Genomic DNA, 13,635 nt, shown 5'->3' with positions numbered 1-13,635 from the left:
ATGAAGAACTACTTTTAAATGTGACAAACACCATATAATTCAAATATTGTAAATCTTTTGAATATTTACACGGTTTTACAGGTTTATGATTTCCCAATACGCTTTCGAAAAAAGTTTTATACTTCATACGTATAATATATATGTTGTGTATATTATCTACGAATTTAAACTTAATTTAACATATGACTTAAACATTTACAAGCTCGCATAAAGATTGAAAAGTTTGGCAAATTTTTAACGTTAGTCGACGAAAATACGGTGGTACCTTCTTTGTGTGTTAGTGAGAATATTTACTGCCCCCCCCCCTTCCCGAAATGATATAGCTCCCATACGCCTATATAAGTTCAACATATGTACATTGTATGTCTCTGCGTAAATTAAATTATTAGAATGTCCTTTATTTTCATTAATGAAATGTTTAAATGCGTGATATAGTTGCAGCATTTCTATTTCTTTGAAATGTGATTCTCATTTCATTTCGAAATTTTTTACTAAAATACACATAAAGCAAAGGATGGACGGCAAGATTGATGAAATCAAAGAAATTTAGTATGTGTAGAAGATCCCAAAACTGTGGAAAATTTCTTTTTGCATTTCCAAATTCTGACCAAAGCCACATGATTGATGTAGGCAATGTACAAACAGCAAAAGTAGCAGTAACCATCACGAGCATAAGAACAACTTTTTTTGTTTCTTTTGCTCGTTCTCCTTCAGGAAATGCATTCTCACCTGGAAAATCTTTTCTTAACTCCATACCAATACACCCATATGCAATGGTCATTATTGTCAATGGTATTAAATATTGAACAAAAATAATATTAATGTGTAAATCTTGTTTCCATCTGTGTTCATCCATTTTTCCTGGCATTCGTTATTTATAATAGTTTGATGGTATGCATGAGGCAAAGCAGTCAGTGTTGAGAAAAGCCATGCTAAAATGATAATTAATTTTGCAGCTGTTTGTTTGAGCTGTTTGTTATAAGGCTTGAGAATTGCTTTGTATCTTGCTAAACTGAGAGCAGTTAATGTAAACAATGAGGAAGACATCGATATTGTTTGCAGTGGGGACAAAACTTTGCAGAAAAAAGGAGGAAATATCCATTTGTTATTATTTTCCACAACTGCTAACTCAAATGGAATGCTGAAAGTGTATATCAAATCACCAATTGCTAAATTTAAGATGAATAAATTGGTGACACTTTTCATTTGTCTTCGAGTGAAAATGATATAAGCACACAAACTATTCCCACAAATACTGATTATGAATGTCCCTACAAACAATATGTATTTTATAACGATGAACCATGTCTGATCTTGTAAATCACTTGTCATTGTTTCATTTCTCATGTCGTTATCTGTAAAGATAAAAGAATACTTCACTGTAAAGATGAAATGAATTGTTTTCATTACTGTAAATGGAAAAGAATTGAATTACAAAAAGGATTGCTTTAATAAAGGAAGGTTTGAGAAACATTTACTTCAGAAGTTTTCAATGATAGTTGACATTGTGACTTACTTATACATTCTGAAACAAACTGCACTTAAAATATCATTGCCCATATTTTACTGTTTAATGGTCAGTGGAGAATGCAAGCAATGCTTTGTCTTATTGGATCGTTCATTTATTCGAAGTTTTTCTAGTTGACACAGACGTCCTTGAAAATTGCTTTATTAGACATAATAAAAATTTGCATTTGGTATTTTAATTTGAAAAACTATGTGAGATACCTTCGATTTTCACTGTTCAATGTATTTAGGTATTTTTATTGCGTTGTTCAATAACAATGAAATTTTTACTTCCAGAGCTTTTTTATTGTTTTCACACAATTGATGATTATGTCTTACTAAACTATAATTTTTCTATTTATTTTGACAGAATTGAGAGTAAAGTCTAAAAACATATAAGACATTAATTATTCATGAGTACGACACAAAATTAATCAATCTACATATGATGGACAATAAATCATATTGCCAAAATTAAAGAAGGTCTTTGATGAACTGGTACAAGTTTTATTACACTGCTTGTTTTTTCCGCATACCCTAAGATTTAATACAGAAACTATTTTTTAGTTTTTTTATGCTTTTTAAATATTTCATTGATGTGGCAAAAAGGGAGTTGTATCTAAACGTTTCCATGGAAACATCTCATTAATGTTGGCCATCAGAAACACAAATATTGCAACATATTTTAATTAACAGCTACATCGTTTTGCTTGCCAGTTGATAAAGCATCTAATGTGCAGCAAAATGACAATTTTATGTCAGCAATAAGTTGGAAGACCGTCTACTCTAAGCTAATGTATTTCAAATTAATTTCACTAACATCTGTTCTGTGTCTGAGACTGAGTGGGCGAACAAAGATATTTGTTTCGGGACGAAAAGGCATTTTTCAATAAATAACAAGATTATTTCGGATCATGAGCCGCATGGGAAATTTATTTCTATATTAAACATAAAAAGGCATCAAGATCTTACACTAAAGTAATGAATAAATATTATATCATAAAAAATACAATGACATTCAATACTTGGGTTTCCAACTAATTATCCATCACATTTCTTTACCTTTGAAAAGATCGTCATTCGAATTTTTAGAAAAATGTATTTATGAATGTTTCTATTTAGAATATATTACATAAAATAAAATAAACAGAACATGAATATTAAGTTATACCTGTGTGAAAGTATTAACATATTAATAAGACCGTCGTGTTTCATAATTTTAAAGAATACAGTTATGCAGCATTTTTGCCCACAATATTCTAGGAACATGATTGTCAACAATTTTCAAAGCCAATCTTTACATGGCGAAGCTCATTTTAACCTCACCCAAAGCATTTTTTCAATATATAGGTATTGACCTTTTCTATACAGACTTTTCAGAAAATACAAAATTGCATCAACAGTGTATTACTTAAAAATACAAGATGATGTTCAAATTCATTTTCTTCTCTTCTCTATGTTGGACAGTATACACAATAAACAAGTTTGTTTACGACATCCGGAATTCTTTCCAATCATGAATTCTAATTGTTGAATTTATTAGAAATGTTTAGGCTATACCAACAAAATGAAGATTTTGATGACACAGTCATTACAACTTTATAAGCGCACGATAAATTGCATTTTAGCTTGCAAAAATATGAGCAAGGAGTTAAGAACCAACGTTTTTAGTGTAAGGAACTTTATGGATAATATGAAATACCTTTATGTTCGTCTGCATTGTGCAAATATCAAATTGAAATTGAACATTGAATAAATATTCCTTTACATGTAAGGTTTTTTAGACTGCATAAGATGGCAAATTCGTTAGGTCTCAGAAGTGTTTTAAAGGAAAACAATATATATTAATATTGAGACTAAAAACAAACCCATCTTACAAAAACAAGTAATCCTACGATTCCTACCGTCATTTATGACGCACACTTTACGAATCAAGCTGTCTTTAAGCACTTTTACACAAATACAAAGAAAATCAATTCACCTTTGTAATATATATTAATTTTGGTTAAAGTCTTGAAAAAGTTGTAATTTTGTGGGTTATTAAGCAGATGAAGTTTGGTATGTTAGACCATTTATCCAAAATGTTATATTCACCAAACTCTCATTGAACGTTCGATCGAAATACCAAAAAAACCTTCCAAAATGTTATAGCTAGAATATGTACGATATTTTATTTACGATTTGTAAGCTTGTCTCCTTTGAACAGGATTTTAAGCAGGTGACGCTGATGGACAGTTGTCTGCAATAATATACTTTTTCTTTAGAGCACCGATGTTTCCATATAAGGTAAAACATTCCATATTTGTAAAGAGCGTGTTCATCGTTGCAACTGCCGCCTCAATTATTATAATTATTATCATAAATATACATTTTCATATGGTTTGACTGTGACATTTTCATGAAGGTGGGCCCTTATAACACAAAATTAATATAACCAGTCAAAACACGGTCCCACCCTGGTAGTTCAATGTTGGGAGTTTCAATTTTGAAGATAAAACATTGTAAATTCCATCTGGAAGGGGAAGATTTGGAAGTCTTCAAGCCAATGTTAATGATTGTCGATAACATCTTTTGTTATTTCCAAAAACAACTAATATTCAACCAAGGATTAAGCACTGCCTCTTATATTTCATCATCATATGAGTACATCACTTAATTGTTCAACGCGTACAGCCAATAATAAGGTTTAGCATTACATGTCCCTATAACAAGCCCCCATTTACCACCATAGCATAAGAATCTCATCCAGACTCCACGAAATTAATTGGAAAGTGTAAATTCGTATATCATTTAAGTTGTTTCTGCAAAGTTGTAAATCACGCCATATAGCCCAAAGTCATCTTGTGCTAAAGTCTAAAATTCATGTAGGCTTTTCCACTCAAGCTTAAACAACGCAACTCGTTCCTCGTGAAACTCGCTCCACACCTCATATACTATATCTGACACCACATGGGTAAAGTGTCAAAGTTTATTTAGTCCTATAATCGTGTATTAATGATAAAATGGCAAACCTTATTGAAGCTTTTGTACATATGTTTACCAATTCTTTTTGTAATTTATTCGTATTTTCCTTTTGAAGTATTTATTAGCTGTTTTTGCTTAGAAAGTTCAAACTTGCATCTGCAAACAATAAATTTTTCCTTGTAGTCAAAAAACGTGTCAAACATGTTCGTTCAATTTTTAGTGCTATTGAGGTAACCCAATAATATTAATATTTTGCCTAACATTAAACTCTGCATTAGGAGTGTATAGCCTAGCACATTTTAGTCTTGCGGTGTAAATTTCGGAAAATTATAACCATTAATTTCTTTAGAAATCCACAAAAATTTGTTCGACACTTCTGTAAATGTACGGGCTAAGCCGACTAGAGAGCCGGCTACCTTGTTTCTCTTCATTTCATTATGTTTCATGACAAATTAATACAAACACAAATGAATGATTTTCATTTGATAACTTTTACTATTAAAAAACAAAACAATACAAACAGTACACATATGACTGAGTAATGCAACAGTTACTGTGTTTCATGCCGACTACAACATTTGACTTATACATATCGGTTGGACTATGGGCTGAAACTGTCCGTTTTTGAAGCTTTATTGAATTTTCATATTGAAGCTAAATAACGTCATCATGCCTTTATTTCACAAAATGAAAACATTCTTAAAAGCACGCAAATGACTTGAAAAGAAAAATTGCAGCTGTTTAGCTATGTATTACATTAAATTGTTTTCAATTTTTATAACCACAAGCTTTCTGTATCATTTATCTATTGTGCTGACTTGGTTAACAATTCCAGAAGCTTTATTCAACAAACAGCATCTATTTTTTTAATTTCAATATCTCTTTTCAGTACTCGATTCAAAATTACGAGGTTGATGTCTTTACAATTTTATAATTTCACTTACTTCCTTCTTATAAGTATAATTGAAGTTCCAAATCTTTACTTCTTTACAGGAAATTTTCTTGTATTTTTCGTCATATGGTTTGTTGTACATAAAATGTATTGTTTTAATTTATCAAAGAATAAAGATGCCGCTTGGGAAACTCCACAAGCACGGATATTTCAGAAATCCATTTATCTCAGAAGACAGTTAGGTGAAGTATAGTGTGTTTTCAAATATTTTAACCAATTATTTCAAAAAGATACTATGAAGCGTAAACGGATTTCAATTCACTTTTATTTTGCATCATTTGGAATGCAACAAAAATAGTCATTGGCTCGGTTTACCACAAAAAATTGTGTGATAAATGCAGAACTTCATCGATTATTCATAAGCTGGATACAAATTTGGCTAGATTGATTACAAACGACCGTCATTGAGTTGATTCGAAAGATATCTCATAAGAGGAACGTGACATCTTATATCCCTCAATCTGTTCATTATTCGTATCAAATATGATAACAATCGTTGTCCAATTAGCATAGGCTCAGCTTGTAGCTTGTCTAAGGCGACATGAAAAGCACTTGGGGTCGAAAACGAAGTAAGATTTTTACTGCATTTTAGATAACGATGAATGAAACGATAATTATCAATTTTTGTTGGAGGTTAAACTTTGTGAATTTAAATATGCAAGATTACTAAGAGTAATTAACAAACTAAAATATCATAAAGCTCAATTTCAATAAATTTGAAGGGGAGCAAAAGTTAACATAACTTTAAATCAGTCACTGAAAAATCGATATATGTTATGAAATTGAGCATAATAAATTAAAGTTGTTAGTTCAATTGTAAAATTGATATATTTTCTCACGAATATAGGTTAATAATTTCTAAAGAATAAAATCTTGCCAAGTCTGAAGTGTTTCTAAGATATTTTGAACTATCCAGTTGTAATTTTTATTGACGTTTGCTGGTTTGCCACAGGTCCGATTTAGATTGCAGCATTTTGCTCAATACACGTCATTATGGTTAAATGGATAAAATATTACGAGCAATATAATTTTACAGAATTTTTTTAAAAAAACGTGTTAGGAATTGCAGAAATAGGTTTCATTTGTAATTTTTGTCCTGGATACCACGTCAAAAATGTTTTCTTTCATTTTAGGGCCCTGACTGTTAAACGAAGATTAACTTGAAGTAAAAATTTCCTCACTGCGTTCACTTCGCCCATCTATCACTTGACCTTTGCTATTGAGTGATTGTGATATTGTGATATTGAGATCCCTGATCTCGAAATAAGACTAGATCAAGCAACTCTATATTTTTGCCGCCATTACTAAGGGACCAACACATCGAAAGATGTTTAAAAAAACTATGGAAAACATAGCAACACATGGCCAAATTATACTTTAAGAAAACGCTGAAGATGAAAAACAACCTTTGTGGCGAAACTAGAGCATTTTGATCATATTTCATCATATTCCATCGTATTTTTAGCTTATCTATAAGCTGATTTATCTCTTAGTTATGTTCATGTAGTTACATGTTGAAAATTCTTGATTATTCTCGTATAAATCTACAATATATTTGCCCCTTATTTGCGAAAGTTGGTCCCTTAGTAATGGCGGCGCTCCTTATTTTTTGTCTTCAACTTTTGTGCCAGATGCTTGTTCCAGTCTTATTTCGAGATCAGTGATTGAAATCAGTTGTAATATACCACAATGCCACACGCGCCTGTTATTTTCCGTTGGCGCGTTGTTCAAACTACCATCAAAATCTTCATGAAAATTGTGTTGAAAGACTTGCAGAAATGTTTATTTTTTTGACCAGAAGCATTATGGAAAACAATATATTACAATTTTGTATGATTTTTTTGATCATAAAAAAATGAATGCTGTTTCTTCTGATGTTTTCTGCGATTCCATAGAGGTAATTTATCATCATTGATGATTCATCAAAGATTCGTTGATTTTGAATAATTATTTTTATAATATCATACTTTCCTGCTATATGCAGATAACATCGAGCATATCCTGTAAAGAAGTACATTTCTGCTGCTTTTAGAATTATGAGGTGCTGGATTTGCTTGGTCGAGGTGGATTTGCGTGTGTTTATCGAGCAAGATGTTTGGTAAACAATCGTGTAGAAGTTGCTATAAAAATGGTATTACTAATGATGTCTTTGTTTAATCTTTACTAACTGTACAGTATGTACAAAATTTTTATTTGAACTCACTTCTATTTACAAGTTTGCTCTCATTTGTGACGATAAAAAACATTTTCTGATTTGTAAACAAATTAATAAGGTGCTTGATAACCTGGGTTAGTGCTTAATGCTAATATTTTAGGGTGCTTATTTTCATGGGAGAAGGGGATGACATTTGGTTTCTATGGACTAGTTTGTCCTATAAGAATTGCCACAAAATATTAGATCATGTTTTGAAAATTGCTGACAGATTGACAAGAAACACATGAAGAAGAGTGGCTTAGTTAAAAGAGTTAGAAATGAAGTTGAAATTCATTGTCAGCTTAAACATCCGTCAATTCTCGAGGTTTGATATGTGTTTTAATATGTCTTATTATGATCCCTCACAAACTTGTGATATTTACTCTTTTTTCTATGTTTTTAGCTGTTTAGCTATTTTGAAGATACAAACTATGTCTACTTGGTTGTTGAACTTTGCCACAATGGTGAAGTCAATCGTTATATGAAGAAGACTGGAAAACCATTCCGAATGCCAGGGTACTTTTATTTCTATTTTGTGTTTTCAATTTATGTATTATGATTATATACGTACCTCGTATATCAATTTCAACACATGTGTCATGCTGTATTTTATTATTTGTAGCTCGTAAAATCATGTGTCAAGTTGTGAATGGTTTGTTATATCTTCATTCTCACGGTATCCTACATCGGGATTTAACACTTGCAAATTTGTTGCTTACTAAAGATATGAATGTTGTAAGTTTTGGCCTTTCAATCCATTTTATTTATGTAACACGCATTATTTATCTATAACTATCAATGTTTGTATGGTTATCAGAAAATTGGTGATTTTGGTCTTGCTACTCAACTTCGCATACCTAATGAAAAACACTACACAATGTGTGGAACACCTAATTTTATATCACCGTAAGTTTTAAAAAGATGTAATTCTATCTAGCAATGGTATTTATACACCAATTTTTTTTTATCAGTCATATTTTTTTACATGAGCAAGAAGCTCATTTTGAAACCTCAATTTTTCAACTTTTATTTAACTTATGTAGGGAAGTAGCCACTCGTGGTCCTCATGGTATGGAGTCTGATGTTTGGTCTGTTGGTTGTATGTTGTATACACTAGTTGTTGGAAAACCACCATTTGAGGTAAATTATTGGAATGACTTTTTATTCATATAAACATTATTTGAATGTTTTGCTTGATTATTTTAAAGACTGGGGCTGTAAAAGAACTTTGAATAAAGTTGTATTGGGAGAGTACGATTCCACAGTAAGTTATGAAGATATGATTTTCTTCGGTAACTCTTTGTGTGTTTAGAATAATTATTTCATAATGTGAAAAATTTGTTTTTTTTTAGATATATATCACCTGAAATATGTGATTTAATCTCCAAGTTACTCAAAAAAGTATTTTTGTTTCAAAATTGATGATATGAGTTGATTAAGTCATTTCTATTTATAATTTTCAATTATAATATTAAAGTAAAAGATAATGTTTTTATGAAATCTTTAGAATCCAGCTGACAGACTCCCATTATCAGGTCAGTATTGAAACATTGATCTTTACATCAATAGGAAAGTCGTCACTACTTCATTTTTTTTAAACATTTCTTGAAGAATTCTTCTATTTACTGCTTTGTTGAAAAATTTTAACCATATCAGTTGACATAAAACACCGCGCATTTTATGTACGTAAAACAATGTTACACTGACAGACATTTCAAGCTAACATGCGCTACGAGAAGAGATACAAGTAAAGTTAATGCCTACACACAAGCTTAGCTAATATTTGCTTTTTTATCCAGGAATTTTGGATCATCCATTTCTACTTGGGAAACGAACTCGTGATTGGAACGTTAGCTCAGAATCTTTGAGCGATGGAAAAGTATACTAAAATCTATAAATTATCGTGTTTTTGTCGTTATTATTGAATAGTACAGTTGAAAAAATCTCTTCTTTTCCGACAGCAACAGAATTATGACAGCGGAAACAGCACGATGGCAACAACTCTCACTGGTATAACTAACCAATCCAACCTTCACTTTACCAGTAGATCCATTGATATCCTACCTCGTCCCATATCTCGTCAAAGTCAATCCAAATGTAACCCGTTTCATCCTTCGTCACCCCCCGTCAAGGAACGTTCGAAGTGAGTTTAATAAAATTAGCTGAGTACATCATCAAACATTGTAATCTTGTTATGACGCTTTCTTTTCAGTCGTTATCAATCTAGTTGTACATTAGGTCAGCTGGATTCTGTGCCCAATTACAAACAACCATTACATTCAAGATCTTGGCTGAGTGAAATTTCTAAGAAATTACGTGAACAATCTAAATGCTCCTCTAAAGACGACAAGTAAGTGCAAGGGTTTGAGAAAGGTTTACATTAGAGCCTTAAAATATATGTTATTTATCGGCTTGGAGGTTCGAAGGGAAAAAATATTTTCACGAGGCTTGAAAAGTGGCCAGTGGCTGAAGGCCGAGTGAAAATATTATTTAAGTATGGACCAACCTAAACGGTAAATAGCATATGTTTCTTTTACTTTCATTATGAAGAAATTCACGTTGTAAAATGGACAATATGCGGCTTGTTTAATACTGAAATTGAATTGTTTTGTACAAAATTCACTTCGTCTGGATGGTAAAATTCACTCTCGCTATGAAAACTACCATGTGAAGGCATTTTTTCTTTTATGTACATCGCTTTTAATCAATTTTAAAAATTTAAATCTGCTGAGGCAGCCAATCAAATTTCTGGAAATCAAAAAATATCGCTTGGTATGCACAAATGAAAATAAATGACGTTATTTGAAATTGGTTGGATCGATCTGATTTTATTTGATATTTTCTTTCCTGTTGCTGCCCTCTCAGCTTATTCTTCTGTTTGTCTTCCCGTTCCAACCTTTAGTCTTCTCATTCTTAGACATCCATCAGTGTCCTCTCATGTCCCCAAATCACGTGACCATGATTCTTATTGCTCGAGAAAATTTGTGAAACATTCCATGGTTGAAGATGAAAAGAGAACAGGCTGGAATGAACACAATGAAAATAATTGGAGACAGGAGAGCTTACTAACAAAACATGTCACATTAAACCTACTTGTGATCATGATGTAATGGTGAAGAGATCACATGATCGATCATGTGACCAGCATGAAAAAAAGACCAAATCTATAAGTGATATAGTGGAACCATTGAATTGCGAACGTTTAAAGCCAATCAGGCAGAAAACAAGAAATGCAGTTGTTAGCATTACTGAGGAAAATGAAGTTTGTTTGGAATTTCTTCAGGAGAAAGAAAATTTAAATTATGTTATTGAAGTGTTGAGAATATCTTCAAATGGAATGAAAATAACAACATATCATCCAGATGGAATTCATGGCGCTACACTACAATCTCATCCTTCACCACCTCCATCAAAATCTAAGATAAATTTCTATCTTTATTGCTCGCTACCAATGAAATATTGGAAGAAATATCAATATGCAGCTCGATTTGTTGACTTGGTACGCAAGAAGACACCAAAGATCACATTGTATACGAAATTGACCAAATGTATGTTGATGGAAAATTCGCCGAATGCAGATTTCGAAGCTTGCTTTTACAATGGTATTGTTTATTGAATACTGTATTGAAATGTTTTGAAAAGGTCTAATGAACCATGTTTAAAATAATGGTTTGATTGAAAACCTTGGAAGTAATAAATAAGTCGTATTAAATTTATACATCGTTAAAATAGGAAATCATTTTAAAACAAGGCAATGCGCGTGTTTGCATGTTGTTTTCCATGTAAATTGTGTTTTGCATGTTTATTATGCTTGTAAATTGTGTTTTGCATGTTAAGTAAATTTATGAATTTTTTGTAGGAGCAAAAGTACAACAGTCTCAAGAATGTACAAAGATTGTTGAAGCTAGTGGTGTATCATATACACTGGAATCTATTGGTGGTAAAGATGGTATTCCTAATGAAATGAGATCGACTATTGAACATTTTTACTCAGCTTACGCACAATGTCTTCAACTTGATCGTGTGTTAACTTCTGCTCAAGAAGAATGCAACGGAACTGCACAGTTTTTCCCTATCATTGTTTGTAGACGACCTTCATTATCAAATAAAGTATCGTTACTTCATTCAGAGTCACGCACAAATAACGACAGGTACAGTATTTTTGCTGTCTTTCCTCATCTAGAAACAATCGTGTGAACATTAAGATTATCCTTTAGATTGAGGAATAATAATGAAACATCTTCTACTGCTTCAACTTCACCTGTTCCCATTGTGCATGTGTCGACGATGAAGTCTTATCATGACATCACAAGTGATTTATATAAGACGTCATTTTCAAAATCTGTTAACGAGAACGTGTCGACAAGTGCAGGTCAGTTTTAACTCCAGGGTTCGTACAAAACCTGAGTGTCCTTGAATTTAGATTGAAAAATTTAACGCCTTCAAAGTACTTGAATTTATTAAGATGTCCTTAAAAGTGCTTAAATTCAATTTTTGATCAAATTTTTGTAAATATGTCATCACACTAATTTCTTATCAAAGGAGGATTTGAAATTGTATTAATACACATTGTCCAGTATTTTGACTATCACGAATCGAATGAAATTCAGATGAAAGTGACTCAATGGGTTAATGTCAGGACTTTGAAGTGATCTCCCCTAACATGGCACCTTTCAAGTCATTTGAAAACTCACCATTTGCTCTCGATTCATCAGAAAAAGTTCCTTTGTTTTAATTGTGATCATGCTTTTGATGACTTTTACTTTAATTGTGCTTTGAGTGCAATTCAAGTTTTGCCTCATCCTTCTATTTTTAAAAAATGTCCCTGAAGTCCTTTTAAAGTGCTTGATTTGGTTAGCATTGCACGAACCCAATAACTCTTTTCTTCGTTGATTTCTCTAGTATTTCATTTGAAGCATTCATAGTTGAAATTAAATTGTAAATCATACAAATTAATCATAATCCCTTCTACTGATCTACCTTTATTAAAATCTTTGTAATTTTGTCGATGTTGCGTAGGAAATAATTCAACAAAAGTCCTGAAAAAAGAACTTAGCAAATTCTATTGAGACTGAAGCAAAAGTTTTGAAAAGCATTTTTATCACAGACATTGGTTGGTCTTCACAGGTTAATACAAAATCTTTGTAATATTTGTTGTTTTACTTGTTGGCTGACCTTTCCAGGTATATATATAATTTTTGTAACGCTTTTTGTACTCTTAATGTTGCATCCTGTGCATGTTTTTTTACATTGAGAGAGCATTTAAAGTATGGTATTTAATTCATTTCGCAGAGAGAAAGATATTTTTTATTTTAGATGTCAAATGGTGAGATTTGGATGCAATACAATGACGGTTCACAGTTATTAGTTCATTCTGAACCTGGTCGTCTTAAGTTCATTGATAAATATGGTTTGATGACGAGGTATTAAAACACCAAGAGAGCCACTAGACCTGTACTTTGACAAATAATAATGTTTGAGAAACCATTGTTATTATCTTTTACTCTTATTTCTACTACAGGTTTACAAAGAAAGACAGAATTCCAGATGAAGTTAAAAGAAACTTGCTGGTTTGCCTGATGTCATCAAATTATTTGTCTCAGCTTCGTGACACATTAATTATAACTTTGTACACTATATATGAAATATCTGTAAAGTTTTCAAGTAACCATTTATGTAAAACTTAATAACCAGAATTGTCGCCATTGTGGAATCTTGAAATTACTCTTAACGCTGATTTGTGCAATAGTTATTATTTTAAAAGAGATACATATTTATATACATAAAAGGTGTGAATGACTCTCCTTGTTTACTGTCTGTTTAATCACCCTGAAACTTCCGAGAAAATATTTTAATATTTATGTCTAGATTTAGAACAATCAGCCAATTTCTTCATACATTCTCATTACGTAGGTTGTGTATTAATGTATTTTTATCAAACTGTGGTGTCGACTGTTCACTTCGTTGTATCCGACATTTATTATTTTATCTATCATTCTAGATTTTATTATTATAACTT

General features: G+C 31.6%; 2 protein-coding genes across 2 annotated transcripts; one reads left to right on the top strand and one right to left on the bottom strand.

Annotated features, from left to right (window-relative positions):
- Window positions 1-12: 12 nt before the first annotated feature.
- Window positions 13-5,689, bottom strand: LOC124445850 (RYamide receptor-like). The gene is given in 3 exon segments (XM_046996636.1): window positions 13-810; window positions 813-1,355; window positions 5,415-5,689. Coding segments are annotated over 2 exon segments (927 nt in total). The 5' UTR covers window positions 1,348-1,355; window positions 5,415-5,689; the 3' UTR covers window positions 13-418.
- Window positions 5,690-5,832: 143 nt separating this feature from the next.
- On the top strand, window positions 5,833-13,404 carry LOC124445851 (serine/threonine-protein kinase PLK4-like). The gene is given in 25 exon segments (XM_046996637.1): window positions 5,833-5,991; window positions 6,556-7,319; window positions 7,455-7,553; window positions 7,846-7,941; window positions 8,020-8,120; window positions 8,122-8,132; window positions 8,239-8,351; window positions 8,434-8,522; window positions 8,660-8,756; window positions 8,825-8,837; window positions 8,840-8,870; window positions 8,872-8,880; window positions 8,969-9,017; window positions 9,124-9,151; window positions 9,416-9,495; window positions 9,578-9,759; window positions 9,829-9,966; window positions 10,534-10,726; window positions 10,729-11,218; window positions 11,476-11,767; window positions 11,834-11,988; window positions 12,636-12,669; window positions 12,671-12,743; window positions 12,933-13,039; window positions 13,138-13,404. Coding segments are annotated over 24 exon segments (2,688 nt in total). The 5' UTR covers window positions 5,833-5,991; window positions 6,556-7,277; the 3' UTR covers window positions 13,304-13,404.
- The last annotated feature ends 231 nt before the right edge of the window (window positions 13,405-13,635 follow it).

The sequence above is a fragment of the Xenia sp. Carnegie-2017 genome, unplaced genomic scaffold (genome assembly GCF_021976095.1).
Source record: "Xenia sp. Carnegie-2017 unplaced genomic scaffold, XeniaSp_v1 HiC_scaffold_22, whole genome shotgun sequence".
Classification (NCBI taxonomy): Eukaryota; Metazoa; Cnidaria; class Anthozoa; order Malacalcyonacea; family Xeniidae; genus Xenia; species Xenia sp. Carnegie-2017.
The sequence above is the reverse complement of the archived record's forward strand: the minus strand, read 5'-3'. Positions and strand labels throughout refer to the sequence as shown.